This window comes from Protopterus annectens, chromosome 1.part2, assembly GCF_019279795.1.
Source record: "Protopterus annectens isolate FY-2018-M chromosome 1.part2, PAN1.0, whole genome shotgun sequence".
Classification (NCBI taxonomy): domain Eukaryota; kingdom Metazoa; phylum Chordata; order Ceratodontiformes; family Protopteridae; genus Protopterus; species Protopterus annectens.
This window is the reverse complement of record NC_056727.1, coordinates 1,172,874,482-1,172,902,146: the sequence shown is the minus strand read 5'-3', so window position 1 is coordinate 1,172,902,146 and position 27,665 is coordinate 1,172,874,482. Positions and strand designations below refer to the sequence as shown.

At 38.2% G+C, this 27,665-nt stretch overlaps 1 protein-coding gene across 1 annotated transcript in view; it reads right to left on the bottom strand.

Moving 5' to 3' along the window:
• The window catches only part of PTK7 (protein tyrosine kinase 7 (inactive)), a 2,009,558-nt gene extending 2,001,038 nt beyond the window's left edge, over positions 1–8,520 (bottom strand). The window contains exon 1 of the mRNA XM_044060033.1: positions 8,195–8,520. Within this exon, the coding sequence (XP_043915968.1) occupies positions 8,195–8,267 (73 nt within the window). The 5' untranslated portion in view covers positions 8,268–8,520. The remainder of the gene's footprint in view (positions 1–8,194) is intronic.
• Between the last annotated feature and the right edge of the window lie 19,145 nt (positions 8,521–27,665).

Genomic DNA, 27,665 nt, shown 5'->3' with positions numbered 1-27,665 from the left:
CAGCTTCAACAGTATGCAGCCAAATCTAAATTATCCATCGATTCCTATTATAAATTATGTTTATACGCAGTCTTACTGTGCCATCCTATACTGCATTTCAGTTTGGGTTTTAAGTTGACATTTTTCTTAACTTTAGCATTTTTACTGTGCTTCACATTTTGTAATATACTGTGCTCCCCCTGTTCTGTATCAATCTGCTCCCTTATTAAAAGCAGCTTTCATGTAATGAGTGGTGGCTTGTCCTTGCCTTTTCTCCTATAAAAAATTATTAAAAGATGCATGTACTAGTGAACACCTAGTACTTTCATAAATTTATTCCAAAGTAACCACAGATTCTATTGTATTTTTTCAAATCCTTACCTGCTGCAAACAGCATATTGTATTGAGTAAGGATAATATTTTAGCAGATTGGAAAGTTTTGTTTTCAAAACGGCCTACCTACCTGTAATTGCAGGCTTAACACTTGCATTTGACTGCAATGTGTCATATTTTCCTTAACGCAAGACAGTTTACTCCAACCTACGTACTGCAATGCATCTTTTAAAAATATTCTTCTCCCTTCTTTGTTAATGTATCTGTAAGATATAACCCCCCCCAAAAAAAATGTACTATGCTGCATGCTCCCTGACCAAATTAAACTAAGTGGCCACTTGGACTGACTTCCATTTATCAAGCCAATCAAAAAAAATGTGTAATAAATACAGTGATGCAAATTCAAGAAATGACAGAGTGGGAATTTGGATAATGATTCTTAAGGAGAAAAACCACCGCCATGTAGATTATCATATTCTTAAAGCAGCAGGACGTATTCCAAACTAAGCCAACATGAGAATGGAGGAAGAACATTTTGCCAATTTACTGGAGAAAACTGACAAAGGAACCAAGGTGATGGGAGCAAATTACTAGAGAGGAAAAAGCCAAGAAGGCACTAGGACAGCAGGCTAGAGACTGCCTTTCCTATCCAGGATAGATATCAGAGTAAAGGCAAAGAGAAAGGGCTAGGGGAGTCATAAATGTGATTCTAAAACAAAAGCTGCTGTTAAGAAAGGGCTGATTTGTAAGGCATATGAAATGCTGCACAATAACTATAGGAATCAGAGGAGGTTAGAAGAGTCTGGGGGAAGATTAGATAAGCAATTCACAGGGAAACAATAGGTGGACACATGTATGGCCCTATCTGTAGGGACAAACCATAAGGCCTTCTACAAACGTCCACAACTCAGATCTGTTCAGGACTCGTGGTCAAAGACACCACATATACAAATAGCGCAGATATAGCAAACTTGCTGGCCGACAGATTCAGCGAAAAACTTTACCCCTCAGTACTCCACCCCCCCCCCAATCAGTAAATCAGGACATCCCCAGTACCTGTCCCCTTGTATTTAGGGAACAGGTCATCATTGCACTCTCAAAGGCAAAAAAAAAAAAAATACAGCCTCCATGGGACCAGATAACATCCCAAGCTGCATCCTACATGAATGCAGGCAGGAAATTGCAGCACCATTAGGCGCCCTTATTCAACCAAAGCCCGAGTACTGGCTTCATTGCAGCTGAGTGAAGGACAGCCACAGTCATCCCTCTGCACAAAGGTGGAGCATTTACCAATCCGAGAAATTATAGACCCATCAGCCTAAATAGCCTGATCTGCAAGGCCATGAAACAGATTATTATGGACCTCATTAACAAGGACATTGGCTTCATCAAGGGGGGGTTATGTCTGTTGAGACAGTCACCAAGCCATGGATGAGGGGAAGACTATGCACACCACCTACCTTAACCTGGCCAAAGCCTTCAACACTATACCCCACTCGGGCATAATAGATAAACTCAACTAGGCAAACTAGGCATCAATCCATATGTTACCAGATGGATAGCAAACTGGCTCACTTACAGAACCCACCTGATCAAAATAGTGGAAGCCACTTCAACTGTAATGAGCAGCATACCCCAGGGTTTGGTCTTGGGCCTCTGTTAGTTGGGATTTACTTTTCTGAGGTGCAGGCCAAAACCAGTGAGTTATGGCTGACCAAGTTTGCAGAGGACTGTAAGCTGGGCACTGTCATCAATTCCCCTAGTGATGTGGACATCCACCAAGAGGGTCTCAACCAAACAAATGACTGGTGCCAGAAACATGGGCTGAAGCTGAATACCAAAAAAAAAAGCATCACCATCCCCTTTGGGGAGAGAGACGCCTCCACAAAATTATGACATAACGTCCTAAGCCTGCAATCAGGACGTGAAGGAGTTGGGCATCCAGGTCGATAGCAACCTGACTTTGACCACCACGTTGCTTTTGTTGTATGGCAAGCTTTCTACATAACCCACCTCATAAAGGGCATCTCATCCAGGGACAAGGAGGCCATAACATCCCTGTACACTTCCCTTATAAGGCCGATTATTAAATACAACGCTCCTTTCGGCATGTAGCTCGCAAAGCACATGCAGCAGCTGGAGAGGCTACAGACATTACTCACCAGGAGAATCCAGGGCCTCAAACATCTAGGCTAAAAACTCCATCCCTCTACTCAGTTTCATACACACTCCTCAGAGATGACCTCTGTCTGCCATACAAGGCAATCTTGGACCCCGCCTTGATGGACTTCTGCATTATGAGCAAGTCAAGCTCCACTAGAGTAACCCACACATGTGGCCTCAACCTGTTGTGGACTTGCGTCCCAGAGACCCCCCCACCTGTGGAATAGACTCGTTCTCCACGTCAAACAGAGTACCTCTTTACCCCCAAGCACAACCTCAATAACTGGATGGGAAACAGACATTACACCCTTGGGATTCCACCAGTGTCCCCACTGGACATGGGCATTGGGTGCTGTCTTGTCCAAACATGGGCTAAACTCTTGGCTAGGCTTATAACGGCCTCAGGGCTGATAGCCTAGTAACTTCCTAGGATCCTATGGCTCCCAAATATGCAAAGTCTAGAAGATTACGGATTTTTGCATGAAAGAGTTTACATGGGTATTTCTGTACATCAAGCAGACTCCAAATTATTCTTCCTCAGGCAGATGGCAAAATGTTGCTGTCATAGGGAAGAAAGATATTACCAGGAAAATATATGCTGAGAGTGTAAGGAGTTGTAAGACTTAAAAATTCCCTAAAGAGAGTACTCTGTCAGAAATACTGGGTGAGCAAATGGGTGCAATTTTTTTGAGCTAGGATACAGAATATGGATTCCCTAAACATAGTAAAGCATTAAGTTTAATTCTGGCAGCTGCCAAAACAAAAATTACTACAAGTATAAACCAACTGTATTTGAGGTATGAAATACTGTAGTAACAGACAAAATCCTGGAAGTGGGAACTTTAGAAAAGGCTAGGAGAAAATTATACAGAAAAAAATGGAAATTATGGGAACAATACATGCAGAACAATGTTTTGAAGGAGGAGTGAGGTTTAAGGGAAGACGGGCATTAATGTAATGTTGGACTGCTGATAAATGAACAAGAGAATGTGTGGGATGTATAATGTTTGCAGCTAGGAATATATTAATATACTTTGCTTACTTTTATATACTACATGTATGTTTGCCTGATAAGTGATAATTCAACAACAGTATTACAAAATGAATAGATCCTTTATTCCCTCTACAGTCTCTATATGGTAATTCACAGCTGGATAATTATGTATAATAATGAAAAATGCCTAAAGACATCCGGTACAGAACAAAAGGTATAATCAGAATGGACTTCCAACTTTTTTTTTTTTTTAGTTAATACTGTGTCTCCAGTTCAGGACAGAGAGTCAGGCAATCATTCTGTACTGTATTTATTTATACACTTTTGTTTGGTCAGGCAAGTCTGTCTAGGAACAGAAATGCCCAGTTTGCAGCAAAGGGGGGGTGCTCCAAAAACAACGATAGAAATAAATGTAATTTTTACAAATAAATTTAAAAAAAGGAAGTCAAAACATTTGCAGAGTATTTCAAAAGCAAACCGCATAGGTAATTAACAGAAACATCTATATTACACAATACAGAAAAAAGGAAATGCGGCATATTATACAGTACAAGAAACACACTTCCCAAGTTGGACTGAAAAAAAAAAAAAACCTATACAACTGCATTTAAAAAACAAATTTCACAAGGCTCTAAATTGTATGCACAACTAAAAAAAAAAAAAAACACAAGACGGTGCAGTGCACACAAGGAATACAAATAACTGATTCCAGTGTCTTCGGAGCACCTTCAGCATCACCCACATTACTGACAAGCTTGTCAGAGATAACACAACGCTGGAAATCTTCACAGCGGCTCAGTCTAAGTTGACTACAGCCTCATAATATTAAAAACATGCAAACATATCCAAGGCACTTTCATAAACAGAAATTCCACCTGAAATTTTCAAGCAATTACTGTAAAGGTGGTGCACCATATTCTTTTATAAAGTCCATATACTTTTATTTTCAAGTAAAAACAGATGCGATAAACATGAGCAAAATTTAAATTAATTTTGCCAACCTCCCCTTTATGCTTTAGTCACATAATACTGTATTACGCTCCTCCTCTTCTCCTTGTACATACTATATTGTTTTCTGTACGCCTACACTATACCAAAGATCTGTAATGTTAAAAGACTGCAGCGTTAGAACATGATTGTACTTTATCTCTATATTATTAACTTCTTGTGTATCCTAAAATTTGTCATCGAGTGTCATTTATTTTTCAACAAAACCAAAGAAATAAAAAGAGAGAATAGTGCTTTAAACACAACCAATAAACATCCAAAATAAAGCACCTAGGAACCAGCAAAACGAAGCCACCAACACAGCATAGAAAGGAGCAAAAAAAAGTCTGTTTTATTTATACTATGTTGAGGGCTGTATTGATCAGAATGGATTAGCACTGTATTTATTGAAGTAATGTTTTCTACGCTGTGTTGGTGGCTTCGTTTTGCTAGTTCCTAGGTGCTTTATTTTGATCATTTATTTTTATTTTACATTCTTTATACTCTGCCTGGAGCTTTTCTCCCCAGGACTCCGCTGAAAATGGACGCTAGCTGTCTAGCCGGACCATCCTGAAACAAATGTTAAATAAACAAACAACTTTACAAAGTACATGGACTTGACGGCACACACAATGGCTCAGTAGTGCAAACCTACCATGCAGAAAATATAAACAATGCATGCCGTTTATAATGCACCTAAAACTGCACTCACCCCACCCCTAACAACCTATCAAATGACCTTGCTCTCAGGGATCAGTAAGTAATATTCAACAGAATCCTTTTACTTCAAGCACTTAAATCTCAGTTTCAGTTATTAAATGCAATCTGCAACACTTGCTTAGTAACACAACTTTGTGTCCACATCAATTTACAATCACAACCAAAATGTTAATATTATACCTCTTCCATAGCAGCAGGCTTACTGAGAGAAATGCAAGTTATTTTGAAAATAATACCATGTTCCAAAGCAAAAGGGCTCGAGTGCGAAAAGAGAATGTTCCTGGAAAAAAATGCACATGACTTGCCTACTGTTGCATGCTGCTTTTATTGCTTTGGGAATATGCATTAGCAGTACTAAACCTAACCGATCAGCTGCGTCCCATTTTCTTTCCTTTCACAACCGCAAACATTTAAGCCCCAATGTAAACTCAGTTTAATAGCAATTACTTCTCTAATAAGAGTCTCACTTTATTCCCCTGAAAACGTTGCAACACATGTTTTGCTCAATTAGGCACCATTCTGAAAAAATAACCTGGTTTTGAAACTAGCACCAAAAATAAAAATTGCATAAAACCAGTCAACTTTGATGCTCAGGTCAGAAATTTCCCCACACGTTTTGGTATCACAAAAGAAAAAAAAGCAACAACTGTGAGGGGTCAGAGCAGTGCACAAACTCAGAATCTAGCCTTTTAGTAGCTGCTAAATGTTCTACTGCTTTATCATGCTAATAAGTTTGAGACTTTTTCCGGTAGGAAGGTAAAAGGGGGCAGTCCTTTTGTTTAACAAAATGCATCTTGCAAAGAAGCCCCTGAATTACTACCACTGCTGGAGATACAATTCCTGCAATCATTTCATGCATCAGGGTTTACTATTCCAGTAGCAGCATTTTACAGGATTTGCAACTTTTCTGCAGGTCAGACATCAGTAACAAAACCAAAATGTGGGTTTTGCTGCATTACAGCTCAATAGTTATTTTTCAGCAGAATGTAAAAATTAAAGTTATTTTCCTCATGGTATGAGGAATATCCATATCCCAAGTCTGTCTCAGTGCAATCTTACACTTTTAAAGAAAGATTTATTTTAAGTTTGCAGCCTTGAAGTTGTACACATTTATTCAGTGTCATACAAGTGAATACAGCTGTGTTAACAGGGATACATTTAATAACTGGCACATTCCAAATTTGCCTGCAAGTTTAACAAAACTATTACTTCAAGCAGACCAATAAACAAACGCAATTCAAACAAACAGTATATGAAAACATTGTGTGAATACCCAACAACTCTTACAAGTTATCTGAAATGCCAAAAAAGTAAACATACAAACTGCAAAATCACATACAAGCACAAATCTGAAAAATGTGGATAAAAGAAAATGTACAAAAGTTTAATGAGCCTCAGCTGTGCCAACTACAGTAATTCTGCCACCATCATATTACATATTTAATTTTACATTTTATTTTGTTGTTGCAACTGGAAATCAAAAGGCATATTCTATAAATGTCTGCAAGACTCTCCAAGTTTCCAAATGTAAATAATGCCACAGCACCAGTGTCCAGAAAAAATATGACACCTCTAGCTAGATGTCTCCCAACAAAAACAGCTGGGCAGACAATTACAAACACAGAAAACTGAAGAGATTAAACCAACTCTCCAAATGTTGTAATTAATGGTTACAATGTGTGCAACAACAGGGTAAATCATACAAGCAAACAATGACAAAGAAAGAAAGTAGGTTTCTAATCTCTTATAATCTATACTAAATTACAGAACAGATACAACACTACAATTCTCTTCCACTTATTCCACCCACAGTTGTAATTCTTCCAAAATGTCAAAACACTAGCTTCCAAAACAAATACACAATAATGGGACTGTCATTGCTGTCAAGCAGATTAAGGCTGCAGAGAACGTACACCTCATCTGACCACTACAGCCATGTAGTACATACAATGATCAGTTTGCAAATGGTGAATTAGTGATTCAGTCTTCCAAGATCACCACAAAACATTTTCTCACTGTACAATTGTAGAAGTGTAAATGCTTACCTATATAAATAGCTAAAGATCTTGTTTATTAAATGATCTACCACAATGCACTTAAATGTAAGAACATAAAGGCTTTCTAAGCAACCAAGATCAGAATTTTCCCTAGCAGCACCTAAACAAGCATTCCTCAACTCATAAGGATGTGGTGGGTCTCAATTATAACTCCTCTCCTGTACTTTAGGGCCATAAAAATTAAGACTTAAGCATGACATCATACAAAATGTACTAAAAATGAATCACTTTTAACTGTACGTAAATATTCACAGAACAGGTCCCCACAGAAAAATAAAAGTTTTCCAGTGTAAAAAGGCTTGCCACAAATCCAAATAATATGGATCGTTTACCTATACCCACTTTCAATAATAAAACTATTTCGGTGTCAGATACAGGTGGTGGCGCCTGAAGCTACAAAAGGGTCAAGCAATAAGACAACAAGATACATGCAATGTCTAAAAGGCTACACAAAGATGCTCCACATCTGATGTCATTCGCCCCGCTTATCAAGCTGCCTGCAAAGACCATCAACCCAATACCCATCCCACCCTGTAGAACTGCAAGTCAAAAACAAAATGAGCACTGATCAGCCTCACAACATATTTGGCACCAACTGCTTCAAAACCGCAGCTAACAAACACAAATAAATATTTCCAGTAGGACTTTGCAAAATAATGCCCATTTATTTGCACGGATTTTAAACACAGTCCACGACATTCGCAGCTCCAAACTCTGCAAATAACCACCGCAAATAAACTTCATCGCAACTAAACTAATCATTCAGTTAAAGTTAACGCAAATTCCACTCATTACAAAGTCGGACAATTTACGATGATTTTAACTTTTCACAAAAAGACGGGCGGGATACACGAATGGAATATACGTTCAAATAGAGTCAAGTATAAAAACGAGCCATTGCATTGTTGCCCCCTTTCAAAAATTACACAGCATGACTCGCTAGACCATAGGATTCACTTACCAGCAATAAGGAACATCAAAGCGAGTTGCGGGAATACAAGCCGCTCCTTCCCGGCTCTCGTTGTGGTCTCCATGGCTGCCCGTTTAGTTCACCCTTTACTCGCTCGTTTTTTGCCGTCCAACTGCCTCGCGATGCCTGCAGCTATACTTTGTTATTCCATATTCAGTTGCGCGCCTTTCACCTTAAAACTCAAACCGTGGAGGAACCTACAAAGCACAGCACAACTGGCTTTGGTTCAGGCTCTCTGTTTCATCTAAATCATTCTTAAAAATTCCATACAGCTGCGATTCATACCTGCGGCTGCGCACTCTTAAACCACAACTTTTCAGTAATAATGAGCGCGTGCGCATTCGCAAAATATCCAGCGCTCTCCCAAAAGTGAGAGAGTAAAAAAAGAGTGTCTGCCACTGAGTGACAGAAAGGGAGGGGGTACCTTCGAGCATGCGCAATCAGAACAAGAAAGGTATAGCGGACTCACCTTGGCGCTTGCGCACTATCACTGGGTGGCCGGAAGCACTCGGGAGTTAGCTTTGAGAAAATAGTTATTTCATTCCTCGCTGCAAGACGTATTTAAGCCCATCTCTCAAACGGACATCCGTACCTCTCAAGTGTACCTCGTTACGAGGAACGTACCTCATTTGGGGTCTTAAAAAGTTCATGTTCCACATTGAAAGAGTCTGTCACACGTTCAGTGTTAGGTTTTTTTTTTGTGAAATCCATTGTAAATAGATATGTCATATGAATTAATTTAAATATATTTTTTTTAAGTAAAACCAGCATATTTTAACTATCCTGTGACCTTCCTAGTTAAAGTTGTTAGTAAGCCATTAGTATGTGTTCCACATTTTGCCCATTTGTTCCACATTATGAAGGCGAGTGTTCCTCATTATGAAGGCGAGTGTTCCTCATTTTGGAGATGGAAGGTTGAGAGCTATGCGTACATCATTATGACTTCCTAAAAAATTAAAGTTTCCCGCAGTTCTACAGTGAAAGGTCCGTTACAAATTAAGTGTTGAGAAATGTTAACTACCATTCATGGAAAATAAAATCGACTCGTATTTATTCATCAAAATAACTATGAAAGTATAACGCGTATAAACTACCCCGTGAGCTTCCTGATTTAAGTTGTTAGTAAAATTATTTGTAGATGTTCCATAGTTTGAGATTTGTTTTTCATTATGAGAGGTAGTGTTCCACATTTCTGTTAGGAGATGGAATGTGCTGCGAGCTATGCTTTGGAGAAAGTTTGAAACAGCTTCCCTTACTTTGTAAGTTCAGCTTAGGTATGGTTTGCTTTGCATCGCATTCCCAAAACTTTTTTCGACCATAGGAAACGGAACATATTAGAGTAGGTGTTTCATTCTTATACATATATATCTCTAGGTACAGAAAACCTTAATGGCCTGTAGAAAACGAAATGTATTATTGTTTAAACTCCCAAATATGGAATCGTCATACCCCTAACTATCGAATGAATTATCACTCAATTTGTGATCATAAAACACTGAAATTTGACCTCTAAAGTTCACTACAAAGTTCTCAATCTTCCAACTCCAAAATGAGGAACACTACGTCTCATAATGTGAAACAAAGGGACAACACATGGACACATATTAACAGCTTGATAAGAACAACTTCAACTAAGAAGCTGGTAGGACAGTTAAATTATGACGGTTTTACTTATAAAAACATATTTTAATGAATTACCATGATTCAGTTCTATTTGCCATGGATATCAATTAAAAAGATTCCTGATACCAAATGTGTGACAGACCCTTTCAGTTTGGAACTTTGAGGAACATGGAATTTTTAAGATCCCATATGAGGTATGTTCCTCATAATGAGATAGACATTCAGAGGTATGGTCCAGGTTTGTAACCAGTTGTTCACAGCAAAAGGACAAAAATATGAAATGCATTCCCATCTGGTGCTGGGGAAGAAGGGTTGAAGGACTGTCAGATAATAAGCAATTGCTGACTCAGCTAATAAAAATGTCTAACAAATCTAAACACTGCTTCTTCAGCTATTCCTCTAGCAGCTTACAATATTTTGGGAGTCTTCTGGCTTAAATCTTAATAGTCATATCTTCTTAGGAAGGTCTTAGGAAGACCTTCTATATTGCCCACCTTATCATGAAGGGTTTCACATCTAGATCAAGAGAGGTCATTGTGCCCCTGTACTCTTCTCTTATCAGGCCAATGATTGAGTACAATGCCCCATTTGGGATGTATCTCACCCGACACCTGCAGCAGTTGGAAAGACCCCAAACGTTCCTCACCAAGAGGATAAAGGGTCTTAAACATATGCCATATGCCGCCCGACTGAAAAAACTCCAGCTCTATTCAGTCGCATACCGCCTACTCAGAGGTGATCTGTGCCTGACGTACAAGGCCATGTCCAATCCTGAATTAATGGACATGCTCCACCTCAGAAAATCCAAATCCATCAGAGCCACGAGAACAAGTGACTTAAACCTCAACACAGAAATAAATAGGGCGTGCTGGAGGGACAGATTCATAACCCAGAGGCTCCCTACACTCTGGAACAGAATCCCAGTCCATGTTAGGCAGAGCCCCTCACTGACTCTATTCAAGAGAAATCTCGACGAATGGATGGGAGATCGTAGGTTTACCCTGGGGGTCATCTCTGTGTCACTACTAGACAGAGGCATAGTAAACTAAACCCTAAAAGGGCGTAGTATTCTCATCCTAAGGGGTGGTGTAAGCCACATACACTCTGGCTAGGCTTATAAATGCCTTAGGGCAGATAGCCTAGTACGAACCTATGAACCTATGAAATTTTATAAATGCAGTCAAGTAAGGCTTATCTACAGTGTATGATATAGTTTTGTAAACAAGACTGTCCAATGTTTTATTTAGTTAGTGTTAATGTTTTTGTTTTATTTGATATGTAATAGTGTGTGTGTATGTGTGTGTCATAATGACATTTATTTCCTTTATTGTATAACTTGCTGCACTATGCCCTGGTTACATCTGAATTGGGTCTCTCTGGATTAGTGCATTACACCAGTCAGCAGGCAATAATAATAATAACTGGCATGGGTTTGCCCTGGATCATACTGCCCGGTCTTTAATTATCAAAAGTCACAAACATTTAAAGATCATATTAAAGTGCCAAAAACAAAAATAATACTTCTGCAATTACAAGATTAAATACTGCAATTACAAGATAATACTGTATTTTAATACTGTAAACTAAACTGCATTGTTTGTCCTGCATTTGTCTGCCTTACTGTGCCTGTTAAATCATATTCTGTTGCAGTTTTCACTGTTCGCAAAGCTTTTTTTTTTTTTTTTTGCTATTTTCACTGTTTGGAAAAATATTGTTGCTAATTTTCATTGTTTGTAAAGCATCTGTTTGATTTGTTTTGTTTTTCTTGCCAAGCAGTGTCTTAAATAACTGATCTGCTTACCGTTTAAAACATTCTTTAGTGTCTCCTTGCTGTTTTTCTGCTGTTTAAAACATTTAATGTCTCACTGCTGTTTAAAAAAATTTAGTGACTCACTGCTGTTTTTCTGCTATTTAAAACATTTTAAGTGTTTCCTGTCTAAATTAGTAGCTGTAGTATAGTCCAGACTCAGGTTTGCTGCATCTGTTTCTATTTGTAGCGGTTATTGTATTCTGAGTACATTTTCAAAGCCATCTTTGATCGGAAGGGGCACTTCTGCACCATTGTGAGAGAAGTGTGCTGACTGGAACCTGTCTGCTGAAGGGTGATTTGCCTAGAGCTTGGAGTAAGCACCTTCATTGGTTCTTTTGAGTTTTAAATTTTTTTTTTTAAGTTTTTAGCTTCTGGTATTTATGTTTGAGAGGGTTTCTGCTTATTTAGTCCCAGCTGAATTGAGGTAGGCTACCAACCACAACTATAAGCTGAGAAACCAGATGACTAGTGGCTTCTGAGCTTCCCAAAAAAAACATAAGTTGCCTCCTTTTTTTTTTTTGCTTGATTATACTATTTATTGCACATGCTATTGTGTTCTGCTTATTTAATACTGCATTTTAATACTGTAAACTAAACTGTACTGTTTGTACTGCATTTGTCTGCCTTACTGTGCCTGTTAAATTGCATTCTGTTGCTGTTTTCACTGTTTGCAAAGCTTTTTCTTTGCGACTTTTCAGTGTTTGCAAAGTAATTGTTGCTACTTTTCACTATTTGCAAAGCATCTGTTTGGTCTGTTCTGTTTTTCCCGCTAAGCAGTGTCTTAAATAATTGATTTGTTTGCTGCTTAAAAATCTTTAGTGTCTCCTTGCTGTTTTTCTACTGTTTAAAACCTTTTTATAGTTTGAGAGGGTTTCTTCTTGTTTGTGCATTGCACAGCACCATGTACCACGCAATTGTGAACCATAGCTGGACCGATAATTTTGACAATTTTTCCTTTAGATACAGCTGTAGTACATTAGTGTAGTCCTCATCTTTAGTACATCTCTGGTCTAAGAAATTTTGCTAGTGAGCTGTGACCTATTAAACTACCAGCCAAAAACCCCATCAGAAATACCCATCTACAGTGCACCTCCTAGATCAGTCATGAAAGCACCCACTTTGTGATAACAGTTCTTCAAACCTAGCATTATGGACAGTAGGACTACCCTTGTTTCTCCTGCCAGCCTTGTTGACTTGGGTCTCCTGAAGCAGTGTAGCCACTGTTTCATGTACAATGACAACCCTCTACTAATAATTCACTCTAGTACAGAGTGCAAGAGATGTATCTACACCAATAATCTTGAATCCCTGCTCTCTTACACCCCAAACAGTAACACTGAAGAGGTTGTCAACTCATCTACCACTACTCATGCACATAGTACCACTACTCATACACATAGCACTCACACAACACATAAATCAACATACGTGGAGGTTCTCTCAAGAAACTTACTGAAACACCAGAGACCTCCAAAAAAAGACTGCTACAACTAACACAGCTCCCACAGCACCCAAGACACATTGCAACACCAGTATCTCACCTACCAAACCCTTAAGGTGTAACACTCAAAACAAAATGTTCTTGTCATTGGAGATGCCATAGTGAGACGCACAGATGTCCCACTCACCAGGTTAGATAAGGAGAAAGTCACGGTCAGCTGCCTGTCTAGTGCCAGGATTAGTCAGATCAAGCATTATCTCAGGTCTCTGGACAACAAGTACCATTATGACTCTTGTCATAACTCATGTTGGAATGAACAACCTGAGATGTACCTCACTGGACTATATGAAGAGTGACATGATTGAGCTCTCCTGGTATGTGTCCCAGGCAGGTATGCCCTGAGCCTTGAGCAGCATATTACCCTCACCTTGAGAATGATGCCACAGTATAAACAAAAAATGATCAGTTTCAATAATTGGCTTAGTTTCTGGTGTCATTCAAAGGGGATCCAGTTTCTGTCAACCTGGGATGACATGGTCAACAAACCTCGCTGCTTTGCCAGAGACAGTTTGCACCTGGCATCACTAGGCTTTCAGCTGCTGGCAAACGCTCTTACCTCCCCATAGTGCCTTTTTTAGGCAAGGTCTCAAAAACAAAATTGCCGACGTGAAAATTGCTAACCATAACAAAATAAGGGTTATGCTACTAAACACTAGGAGCTTAAACCAAAAAACTGCACACCCTGGAAGTACTTCTATCACTGGAAGATGTAGATGTCTGTGCAGTCACAGAAACCTGGTTCAAGGCCTCAGAGAGTACCCCAGTCGCGCAAGACTATAATGCCTTCCACACCTATAGACCACAAAACAAATGTGTGAGAACCAAAGGAGTTGGTATTTCTGTCTATATTAGGGATAAATTCACCTCCTGACTAGTTAGATTGGACAACTCCATGGAGTTACTGCAAATTCAGATTACTGTGGGTAAGACCCCCATTCAAGTCATAACTAGTTATAGATCCTCCTCCATGGATAGTGATGTGCACGAGGCCTACTTGACCAAACTGGAGTCAATCCAAATATTTCCAAACACTCTAGTCATGGCGATTTCAATTATCCCATCATCATCTGGGAAGCCTACTCTAGCCCAAACTCACTAGCACAAACTTTCCTTGACTTTGTTAACTCAAATGCCCTGGAACAAATTGTTCAAACTGCACCAAGAGGAACAAACATATTCGATCTGGTCCTCACTGACATGACAAACAGATGCACCACCACAACTGTCAGACCATCATTAGTCAAATCTGACCACAAATCAGTCACCTTTGAGCTGACACTAACACCAGTACTCACAAAGTGTGAAATCAGACTAAAAAACATCACCAAAGCAAACTATACACTCCTAGGGGAAAGTATAAATATCTTCCAAGCCCCAACCCAGCTGGAAGTGGTAACTACACCAAAGCCCTGTATAATCACTTGTATAAGTGTATAGACTCAGCTATTCCAGAGAGAATCAAAGCCAGACCCCCAAGTAAAAATAAGCCAATCTAGTGGACATCCAGCATCAAGAAAGTTGCTGTCAAAGTAAACTAAGGCAAGGCCCCAACAATGGAAAAGCACCCTCCTCAGCCTCAACAGGTAAATAAGACAACATGTCAAATCCTCTAAAGGTAACTTTGAGAAAAAATTAGCAGTCACAGCCAAGGATAACCATAAGGCCTTTTACAGCTACATACGTAGCTATGTAGGACCCAAGCATGTGCCGAGCTATTGATTAATGGTATCACATACACTGATCCCGAAGTGATAGCAAACCTGCTAGTGGACAGATTTGGAGAAAATTTCACTCCCTTATCCCCTCCAAAACCTATAACAAACCTTGCCCCCAACTTCCCCCAACTCTATATAGCCGAATAGTAGGTCATTAAAGGCTTGTCTAAGGCAAAAAACACAGCCTCTATGGGACCAGACAGCATTCAAGACTGTCTTCTAAACAAACTAAAACATGAACTAGCATCACCGTTAAGTACCCTATTCAGTGACAGCCTAACTTGCTATTAAGTGAGAACCTGGCAAAATTTCAAGCCCCTATAAACCCTGAGAACACTGCTACCTATGCAGAACTGTTCACAGAAACCCTGTACAAGCATGTTAATAGCTGCATAGAGGCAGCTGTACCCATCAGGAAGAAGTACAGAACTAACTCAGTAAACAAGCCACCCTGGTGGAATCACAGAATCAGTAGGCTGTATAACAGGAGGAAGAAAATCATGGCAAAAATTAGGGGGTGCAGCACTCATGAGGATAAAAGCACTCTCATCAAACTAAACAAACAACTCAGAGGACAGATAAAGTCTACCAAAGCCAAATTTGAGGTAAGTTTGGCCCCCCAGGCAAAGGATAACCACAAAGCATTCTTTAGCTATGCCCACAACCTCAAAGGCAATACACAATTGTGTGCAGAGCTTATTGTAAATGGAGCCAGCTATACTGAGCCAGAAGATATAGCAAACCTCCTGTCTGATAAATTCAGTTCCAACTTTACCCTTCTCTCCCTCTCAACCTTCCCTCAGGAAATATCATCAAATATAACTCCTCCTACTATCACTAGGGAACAGGTCCTTAATGCTCTCTCTAAGACCAAGAACACTGCATCAATGGGCCCAGGCAATATCCCAGGATGTCTTCTAAATAGCATGAAATATGACTGATAAGGGCCTCTGGAATTACTGTTTAACTGTAGCCTCCAAACAGACTTCATGCCTCATGAATTGAGAAAGCCAACAGTCATCCCTCTGCACAAAGGTGGGCCAGCTACAGACACTGGAAACTACAGGTCCACAAGTCTCACTAGTCTTATATGTAAAGCCATGGAAAGAATTATCATGAAGATGATCAACAGAGATATAGTAAACCTACAGACACTGGACCCAACCCAGTTTGGTTTCATAAAGGGCAGATCATGCCTACTCAACCTGGTGGAGTTCTTTGAGAAGGTCACCAAAGCAATGGATGAGGGCAAAATCATTCACACTGCCTATCTTGACCTGGCCAAGGCATTTGACACAATACCCCACTCAGGCATTGTTGACAAACTCAAGAGGTTAGGTATAAACCAGTATGTCACCCGGTGGATAGCCAACTGGCTCACAGACAGGTCCCAGGAAGTTAGAATTGGGGAGTCCACCTCTACAAAGAGGCCAGTCACAAGTGAAGTCCCTCAGGGATCAGTCCTTGGAATGCTCCTTTTTGGCATTTGCTTCTCAGAAGTCAAGGCCAATGTCAGTGTTCTCTGGCTGACTAAATCTGCAGATGATTGCAAATTAGGAGCTGTCACTGAATCTCACACTGACACAAATGTTTTCCAGGAGGGGCTGACACAGAAAAACAAATGGTGTTAAAGCCATAGACTAAAATTAAATGCCAAGAAATGCATAATAGTATCCTTTGGGAAGTCATCCATCCCTGGTAATTATCATATTGACAACACACCCCTTAGAGTTGACCCAGTAGTCGGGGACTTAGGGACACATGTAGATAGTAATCTATGAAGTCTTAACAGTGAGTTGACGAAAATGCATTGATTTTTTTAAAAGCGTTAACCTTGTGGACTACTTGGTGGATTTTTAGCAACTTTTGTGTTCTCAATAAAGTGCAGTTTGGTGTGCGCTGTTTCCAGATTCCTTTTTTTACTAGATAGTAATCTACCCTTTGACCATCATGTATCTATGTTGGTAAGGAAATCATTCTATATTGCACAGCTTATAAACAAAGGTATGGCATCTATGTCCAAGGAAGTCATTGTTCCACTGTATTCAGCATTCATCAGACCTATCAGTGAGTACAATGTCCCCTTTGGTATGTACCTAAGGAGCCATATTCTACAGTTGGAACATCCACAGAGATTCCTCACTAAAAGAATATAGGGTGTAAGTAAAATGTCCTATGCCGACTGCCTCAAGGCCCTATCCCTGTATTCGGTCTCCTACAGGCTTTTGAGGGGAGATCTGTGTCTGACATACAGGGCATTGTCAGACCCCACTCTGATGGGCCTCCTTCATATCCACAAAAAACAGCACCAGAATTACCCATTCTAAAGATTTAAACCTTTTCTGTGATATAAATAAGATCAGCTGGAGAGAGAGAGGTATGTATCCCAGAGACTACCCTGTCTATGTAACAGGCTCCTCATCCATGTGAAGCAGAGTTCCTCCCTAACCCAATTCAAGTGCAACTTGGACAAATGGATTGGATAATGGAAATTCATCCTTGGTTTGGCAACTGTGTCTCTAATGGACACAGGTAACCTGTAAATTGTTCATCTCCCAGGCCCATGCTTACACTTATCAAGGGTATCAGAACTTGTCAGAGATTTGATATGCATGGCTAGGCTTAAAAAGGCCCTTGTGGCAGTTAGCCTTGTAAAAGCCTATTTACCTATGAACCACAATCTTTTTTCCTGCGGAATGGAGAACAAGAGCAGTTATTCTCCTCCACAAAGGTGGCTTAGCAACAGACCCAGGGAAACAAAGACTATAATGTGCATTATCATTGGTAACCCTAATTTTAGTTTAGGTAATTATTGTGGGTGCTGCTGTCAATTTGATACTACTGCTCCTATCTGGAGGGGTAAACATATTTCAAAAATGTTTTCTGTGTTTCTTATAGTTAAAAGGGGGTAGAGGTTCTGAAAATCTGTTTAATATTTTTGTCTGAGTATTTCATTGAAGAAAAAAGTATTGAAAAATGTGACATAAGTTCAAGTGGAGATGAGAAGAAGCAACTACATAAGAGATCAAGCTGACAAATAATATCTGTATGCAAGCTAAAAGTAGGAAATATAAGTTCTTCAGCACTGTCGTGTACAATAGGTGGGAGTAATAGCTTTCTATCATAATGGTTACTCTGTCCATATTATCATAGAATGTGAAATAACTTACAAGTATAGACAAAAAACAAATAATATTGAATTATATTAAGAAATGTAGGGTACATAATAAAAACAGAACTGTAGGACGTAAATAGAAATGTTGCAGGAGACAAATTTGGACAGAAATATTTTTTCAGGATGAACATTCAGCAGAATATCAGGGACAACAGAAAAAGGGGTATAATACTGATTGATACTGAGGTGAAAGGATAATAATGGTAGATCTGTGGTTGTAAGGGTTTTTTTTTTTGGTGTTTTGTTGGGGGAGGGGGGTTACACTGACATGTATTTATATTCCACATAAAAATCCTATTATGGAGCTTAAGCAAACTTTTATATGAACAGTCTACTTTCATCAGGGAATATTATTTATGGGCAGGGATTGTAACCTGCTTTGCAATAGTGAGGATGTATAAGAGGGACCTAGAAAAGAAAATATAACAAAATATGGCAGGGTTTTGAAATATATGAGAAAGTTTGGGATCTAAGACGGTAATTCTGAGTAGGAACAAGGAATAAGGACAGGGCTGTACTGGATAGACATTATACTGCCCAACAGCATGTTTATTTAATTGGAAGCTTTGACACATATCCAATAACCATTTTAGATCATGCACCGATAAAAATTAAGATAAAGTTGCAGGATAAAGGAGTAAAAAATTAATTACTGACTCTTTTCCACTTATTTGTTAAAGAGAAATGAATTTAAGGAATGAATAGTAGAAATGATTTACGAGTTACAAGGAAAGAGAAATTTCTTCAAGAGGGATAGGTATTGTATGCGATAAACTAAAAATACAGTTAAAAAAATAAAAAAGAGCTTACAAACATTGGATTATTTGGATGGACTGACAAAAGTTAAAATGCTATATAGTAAAGGGAATCTCACAGAACAAGAAGAAGAGCAACTGCAGAATACTAAATGGAAATTATGGAGTAGTATAATGTGTTTAAAATTTAGAAAACTTCCTACTCACCAACTACATTTGTTACCACTTGGGCAACAGAAAGTAGAGAGAGAGTTGCTATCAAACTTTAGGAGCATATAAAAAGAAAAATAACCAGAGATCCTGCAAAAGTATTAAACATATTTCGGATTTTTTTTGAAAATGTATATAAAGCACACACATGTGGAAACTATGAAAAGGTATAATTGGAAATATTTTTAGATGACTTAATTATGTCAAGGTTAGAGGCAGATGAGGATCAATAACTAACAGTTAAGATAGAAAGAGATGTGATAAAAATGGTGATGTATAATCAGTCGGCATGGACATTTCTGGGAGCAGATAACATTCCTCTGGATGTTTGAAGATGGGATGGAAGAAAGTGATAACAATTTGGAAGGTTTTGCTTAACAATATTATAAAATGGAAGGGGGGGGGTACTAGGATCTTGGAAGAAAGCTGTGGTGGTTATATTACCCAAAGAGGGTAAAAACCTTTCAGACACAGCTTCATGTAGATTAATTTCAATTTTAAAACAGAATTGCAAAGAGTTTATGTGTATTCTAGCTAACAGAATGGTAAATGTGTTGCCAAAATTGATAGATATGGATCAGTGCTGTTTTGTGGAAGGGATGTAAACATTTGACAATATTAACAGAGCAATGATGATCCATAGGGAAGTCGAGTGTAAGAATGTTGTTGTTGGAAGATTTTGATACAGAGAAAGCATTCAATATAGTAATCAGGGATTTTAGGAATAGGTCATTGGCTACATTTATATTTCCTGATAGAATAACGGAGTTAAGGGTTAGTAAAAAGATTTAAGGTAGGAGGGTTACTCTTTGTCAAGTTGTGTCAAACTGAGGAACAAGACTGGGGTGTCCTCTTTCTCCTTTGTCGTTTGCTTTATATTTAGAGCCATTAGCAAAGAAAATAATAGATTCAAAAATTCAAGGATATATCTGGTATGGAAATCAAGAAACATTAGCTTTATTCTCAGGTTATATTACTTTTTACTTGATAAATCCAGAAAAAGATATTTCAGTGTTCTGCAATATTTTACAACAGTCTCAAGTCTTTTCAAGATAAAAAATAAATGAAGATACAGTGAAAATTGTAGCAATAAACTATGTGCCAACACATGGATTGTTTCAGCAGTACCCACACATATGGGGACATGATAAGATTAAGTTTTAGGTATATGGATTAAAAGGGATTCTATTATGGCAGCTAAGGATATGTGGTAGAGACTAAAAAGATAATGCAAACATTCAGAAGCTGGAATCTTTTGATTAAGGATATAGACAGTGAGATACAGTGAAAATGTTTCTTCTTTATCTAGTTTTATACACAGGTCAGGGGTATCTTTATAAAGCAAAGAAAAAGTTGATGCTTATAATTAATAGAGTTGAAGTAATTTACCTGTGAGGGGAAGAGTTCAAGAGTTAAGTGGGATGTTAATTCTCCCCATAGAACAAGATGGCTTAGGATTACCTAAAGGGATACTGTAGAGCTAAGCAGTTATGGCTCATATGCAAAACATGAGGAGAAGGTTGATGATGGTGATAAAACAGGGAGGGAGTGGTGTCAAGATGTAAGGTGAGAGGATGACTTTAGATGCAGGTCCTTAAGAAGAAGAAGAACAACCATACAGAATAAGATATTCATCAGGTAGCAGAAAGTATACCGAGAACCAAGCCAACAAGTGAATGGGGACCAGAGGTTTCACCAGTGGGGATGATTGCAATAAGGGTATAAAAGTAGGTTAGAGAGGGTTAGAATTTACTGATGAAAATTAGTAAAGGATTCAAGGTTTTGGAAGCAAACAACTAGAGAGGGAAAGGTAAAAGTTTGGCATGAAGCCAAGTGTTTGTGTGGATGGCAAGTTAGAGAGTGACTTCCCTGTCAGGGAATGATAACAGAGAATAGGCAAAGAGAAAAATATGTGGGATTGCTTAAAGGAAGATCAGCTCTGGTAGAGTTTTTACTTGAGTCTTGAACATAACAATCTCCCATAGGGTGGGAGGTTGGCATAATGGTTAAGGTGCTTACCTTAGAAACGCAAGGTGCATGGTTTGATTCTGACATGGGGTAATTGGCTAGGCTTAAAATGGCTCATAAGGGCAATTAGCCTAGTACTAACCTATGAACCTATGAACCTATACATACTATTTATTAAACGGGGAATAATTAGTAGCACATACAAAATATTATAATAATTAATCAGGGGAGGTTAGAAAAGAGAGGGAAGAGAGAATGGAAAGACAATATACAAAGGTACAACTGGAATAAATCCACACTTCTCCCAAGTATGCAACAAAGTCCAGAATGTTTAAGATTTTTACTTGGAGGTGTTTGAATAGGCATTTTTACACTCCAAGCAGACTTCAGCTAAGATTTGCCTAAAGTAGATAGCATTGCTGGAGGTGTGATGCGAAAGAGACGTATAACTGGGGACAATCTTTTGGAAATGTGATGAAATGGCAGATTTAAAAAAAATTCTATAGAGTTCTTTGTCAGAAATGTTGGAGGGGCGAATACTTGTAACTAAAGAAATTATTCTTTTGAGATGGGATATCTGAATTGCACAAACATAGTAAAACCTTACTAAGTTTACTGCTATTGGCTTCCAAAAAGCAATTACTAGAAAATTGTAATTAAAATCTAAACCAGCTGTAACTGAAGTACTGAGTATTGTAAAGAAGATAAAAGAACTTGAGGTGAGTTATTTACAAAACAGGAGGAGAAAATTATATATTATGTAACTTATCGGAATAATATATGCATAATAATGCCCAGGAGGAGGAGTAAAATTTAACTGAAGGCAAGACTTCAGCAATTTATTTAATGCTAGAATGAATGAAAATTGTTAAAAAGAAAAATATTATGCTGTGAAAATAAAGGAAATGTTATCATTTTTTTTCTATAACTGTAAGTATATGTATGTCACTTTTTCAAAAATGTCATATTTGATTAATATGTGTAAAAAAGATCTAACTGGTTTGAACTAATTCTAAAAGCAAGTATAGCATGGAAACTTCCAAGGTGACTGCACACTAATCAACAGCTTAATGTCATATCTTCCATTGTGAAAAAGAAACTGAGAGATAAGGGCCAGTAACTCAGCAAGTTTTAGTAAATTCAGTTACTAAGCACACTGCCTAGATGCCATCAAAGAAGAAAGGTTGAAAGCCTGAAAGAAAATCAAATGGAAAAGGTGAATAGAAAACACTCAGAGGGAAGAATCGTGCTGCTGTTCAGCAAAAAGCAGTTCAAGCTCCAGATTTGGTACAAGATGTGTCTTCCAGTAATCTAGAGGAAAAGTAAATCAAATGTGCTCAGAGCTGATTAAAATAAACAAAACATTTGAGGAGTATATCAACTGAAATAGCAAAAGGCTGTAAAAATGGAAGAAGCTTTAAATAGCTATTCAGATGAATTGATACAACTGCAAAATCAGAGGTCAAAATGAAGAAAAGGCTGGGAGAGTATGAGTCTGCTCAAGAGGAGATGTTTCACAAAATGGTGGAATTAGAGGATAGAGCACAACCAGAAACCTGAGATTTTCTGCTGTTCCAGAGAAACTGGAAAGAACAGACAGTTTTATTATGAAAGCACAAATAAGTAACTAAACTGGTAGTTCACAGCAGGAGTTATTAACAGAAAGGGAACAAAATGCATATGCTCAACTGGCCATGAGAAAGCAGACAAGATTTGCATTAGTAAGCCTGCAATCATACCAGCAGAAAGAGTTGATTCTGACAGAACTATAGCAGAGGGTTAAAGTATTAAAATTGGAGATAGGAGAATGTGGAAAATGATTATTCACTGTACACTAGGCAGGAAAGAAGCACATTTATCCCAGCAGTCAGCGAATGTTGAAAGGTAGGTGTAAGGTTCGAGGTATTGTATCCAGACATATTTAGAATATTTTTTCCTTGAGGATCAAGGAGAAAATACAAAAGGTTGTCCAACAAAAAGTGAGCCATCAAAAGAAGGGAAATCTGCTTTTAATTCTTCTGATAATAAAGATCATAGAGTGAATTTTCCATTGAAACATTTCTCAATGTTCCAAGGAGAAAGGCTTGATAGACACAAAAAAGCAAAGGAGTTGACTAGAAGAATTGGGAGTATCTTGGACTTGAACAAGAGTCTGGGACTGGGAGGTAGAGATGAAAAGGAACAAGACCAGCAACATTGAAATTAGTGAATAAATGTGAGGCTATGAAGCATCAATCACATTTGTGAAATATGTCTTAAAAAGAAAAAGTGGCTGAGAAAGATTGGATTTTTGTTGACTGTTAAATGTGTTGGGGCCAGATAGACATATCATCTTCACTTCATATCATTAATGTTTGGAAGGACACTAAAAGGGAAAAAAAGAGAACATAACTGCAGTTAAAACAAATTTTGTACTTAGTATTTATATAAAACATTTCCTGGTATAAATTGAATGTTATATAGTAAAGCATTTCAGGGATTGTTGTAACTGATTCTTGTATGTGATAAAGATACTAAAGTAAGTAAGTATTTTTTTCTTTTTTCATTTTAAGACACATAGGCATTGCAATGTAAAAAGAGAAGAAACACTGGACAGAAGCATATTTTAAGTTAGTAGGCTGTAATATTGGGCTGTTGAGGTGCGGGATGGGGTGTAAAAGTGCATTGATTATAATATATGTATTGTTGAAATGTTTTCTTTTACTTTTGCATAAGTGGATGGATTAATATCCTTGGCTTAACCTAATTACTTTTTTTTTGTTTAAGCAAGTGGGATTTAAAAATAAGAGACCACAATGTAATGAATGTTTTTACTTTAGCCAATAAATGTTCAGCGTGTGTTGAGAAGTGCATTTTGTTCTTATGTTTCCATGGAAACAAGCTGATTAAAGGTAAATGCAATAAATAGAGAGCTCTGAACATTGTTTACTGAAAAAAATGTAAAACTAAAAAGTGCAAAGGCAAGCAGCTCAGTAAAAGATAAGTTTTGAAATTACTGAAAGTCAACAAGAGCTAGCAGCCTTACTGGTAACTAAATACTTTAGTGTATTTAATAGAACAGTGTATAATTTAGTTTTATGTAACAATAATGGATGTACTTCTTAAGGCTAAAAGTTAATGTCTTTTGAAAGCATATAAGCTATTTTTCACATCTGGGTGGGGAATACGGATAAGACACGAACAGACAGAAATTAGTTTAAGTAAGAGCACAGGCTGAAACATGATTTTGAAAATAAGGGACTCAGAAATTCAAGGATATAATTAGTATGGTAATCGAGAAAAGCTGGCATTATTTGCAGAGGGTATTATTTTGTACCTGATAAAACTATAAAAGGACATCTTAGTGTTGTGGAACATTCTGAATCACTTTCAAGACTTTTCAGGATATAAAATTAATGAAGGAAAAACAAAGGCTATACAGTAGATATAAAAATTGTATACACCCCTGTTAAAATACCAGGTTTTTGTGATATAAAAAATTAGACCACAATAAATCATTTCAAAACCTTTCCACCCTTTAATGTGACCTATAGTCTGTACAATTCAATTGAAAAACAAATCTGTTAGGAGAAAAATATAAAAAATAAAAAACATACAATAAGTTGGTCGCATAAGTGTGCACACCCTTAAACTGATACTTTGTTGAAGCACCTTTTGATTTAATTACAACATTCAGTCTTCTTGGGTAGGAGTCTATCAACATGGCACATATTGACTTGGCAATATTCGCCCACTCTTCCTTGAAAAAGCTCTCCAAATCTGCCAGATTGCGAGGGCATCTTTTGTGCACAGCCCTCTTCAGGTTACCCCACAGATTTTCTAATGGATTTAGGTTTGGGCTCTGGCCGAGCCATTCCAAAACTTTAATTTTCTTCTGCTGAAGCCATTCTTTTGTTGATTTGGATGTATGCTTGGGGTCATTGTCATGCTGAAAAGTGAAATTCCTCTTCATCTTCAGCTTTCTAACAGAAGCCTGAAGGTTTTGGGCCAAAAGTGACTGGTATTTGGAACTGTTCATAATTCCCTCCACCTTGACTAAAGCCCCAGTTCCAGCTGAAGAAAAGCAACCCCAACACACGATACTGCCACCACCATGCTTCACCGTGGGAATGGTGTTCTTTTGGTGATACAAACTGTTGTTTTTGTGCCAAATGTACCTTTTGGAATTGTGGCCAAAAAGTTCAACCTTGGTCTCATCAGACCATAACACATTTTCCCACAAGCTTTTGGGAGACTTGATGAATTGTTTTGCAAATTTTAGCTGGGCCTGGATGTTTTTCTGTGTAAGAAACGGCTTCTGTCTTGCAACCCTACCCCTTAGTCCAGACATATGGATAATACGGGAGATTGTTGTCACAGGTATTACACAACCAGTACTTGCCAGAAATTCCTGCAGCTCCTTCAGTGTTGCTGTATGTCTCTTGGCAGCCTCCCTGACTAGTTTTTGTCTTGTCTTTTCATCAATTTTGGAGGGATGTCCAGTTCTTTGCAACATCACTGTTCCATATTTTCTCCACTTTTTGATGACTGTCTTCACTGTGTTCCATGGTATATCAAATGCTGTGGAAATTTTGTTGTACCTTTCTCCTGGATGATATCTTTCAACAATGAGATCCCCTTTGATGCTTTGTAAGTTCTCTGTGAACAATGGCTTTTGCTGTAGCAGGCAACTGAGTAAATGTCAGGAAAATCCTACTAGGACAGCTGAACGTTATTTGGGGTTAATCAGAGTCTCTTTAGTTGATGGCAGGTGTGTACCCAAGAAGTCTGAATGATGTAATTAAATCAAAAGTAGCTTCAACAAAGTATTAGTGCAAAGGTGTGCACACTTATGCAGCCTGTTTATTGTACATTATTTTTTTTATATTTTTCCCATAATAGATTTGTTTTTCAATTGAATTGTACAGGTTATAGGTCACATTAAAGGTGGGAAAATTTTTGAAATGATTTATTGTGGTTTTGTTTTTTTATATCACAAAAACCTGGCATTTTAACAGGGGTGTGTACACTTTTTATATCCACTGTAGCTGTAAATGATGTACCCACACATGAATTGGTTCAGCAATACCCACATTTCTGGGGACACAATAAAACTATGTATTTGGAAATATGGGTTAAAAAGGATTTTGTTTTGGCAGCTAAGGATATGTGAGAAGAGACTAAACAAAAGATAACACAAAAACTGAGAAACTAGAAGCTCTTGTATATGGATATGTATAACAAGATAAAAGCAGTGAAAATGTTTTAATCCGTTTAGTTTTATATGCAGGTCAGGCATGTTTTTATCAACCAAAGGAGAAGTTGTGGTCAGTAATTAAATAGTTGAAGTTTTTTTATCTGGGAGGGGAAGATGGCAAGGGGCAAGTGGGTACATTGTTCCTTCCAATAGAACAAGGTGGTTTAGGATTACCTGATTTGAAAGGAAATTTTAGAGCTATACAGTTAAGGCACAAATACATAACACAAGCAAAAAGCTATAATTCAAAGTGGAAAGAGATGATGATGAAACAGGGGGAATTCAAGAAATAAGGAGAGAGAGTAAGATTTTTGGATGCAGATCCTTAAGGAGAATAACAACAGCCATGCAGAATATTATATTATATTCATAAAGTAAAGAACTAAACCAACAGGGAAATGGAGAAAGGAGATTCTGCCAGTAGGGATGACTACAATTGGGGGTACAGAGAATAGGCAAGAGTAGGTTGGAATTTACTGAAGAAAACTGTCAAAGGAACCTAAGTATTAGCAGCATATAACTAGAGAGGGAAAGGTAATAGAGTGGGAGGAGGCCAATAAGACATTTGGATTGCAGGCTACAGACTGTCTTTGCCAACAGGGATTAATATCAGCTTATAGGCAAAGAAAAAGGGATAGAGGAATCTCAAGTGAAATACCTACTTAGGTAGAGTTTTATTTTAATCTAAAACATAATTTGCTCTTAAAAATGTACACTATCTCAGCCTCTACAGGATACCTATGCCCTCCTCCTCCCCATGAAACTTCCCATCTATTTTTATTTCTAGGTGAAATTGCACACTGTAAATCTCACTCACCTATGCAGACCTAAATCAGTAATTTAATGACAGTTTATAATTCAGTCTCTACTATTTTACATTAGGAAATAGTCTATTTTTAACTAAGGTAACAATAAAACCCTCAACTGACTCACTGAGGCTTACTTGCTGGCTGATTTATTTTCTGGTTCTTTTACTGGCTGCCTCAAGGTTAGACCCGCTCTGTTCACCCTCACTATGCTTGGCTCACTCCACTCCTCTACCCCCATTCCCACCCACCCCCACTTTCATTAGATTTATACCTATCCAAACCACACTCTTCACTTCCCTAAACGTATCTACACCCATCCTCTCAATTATCAACCCTATGTCCTCAGTCCCACCCTCTGCATTATATACTCCATTCACTACTCCCTACCAGCTCACTCTACCCCTTCCCTCCAACCCTTTGCTCAACCTCCCCACATCTCTATCAACCATGCATCTCTACTACTCCTTAATAACCAATAGTCTCTTACCCCACTTTCTCTACTTCACCTATAGCTCCACCTCCCTCCACTCAAACCAAATTAAATGCTACCACTCTCCAACACTCCCACTGTCCTCCCATTGCTCTCAATCCCACACTTACACTGACAGCCCACAACTTTATAACAACTCAACCTCTCTTCTCATACCTTTCAAACACATG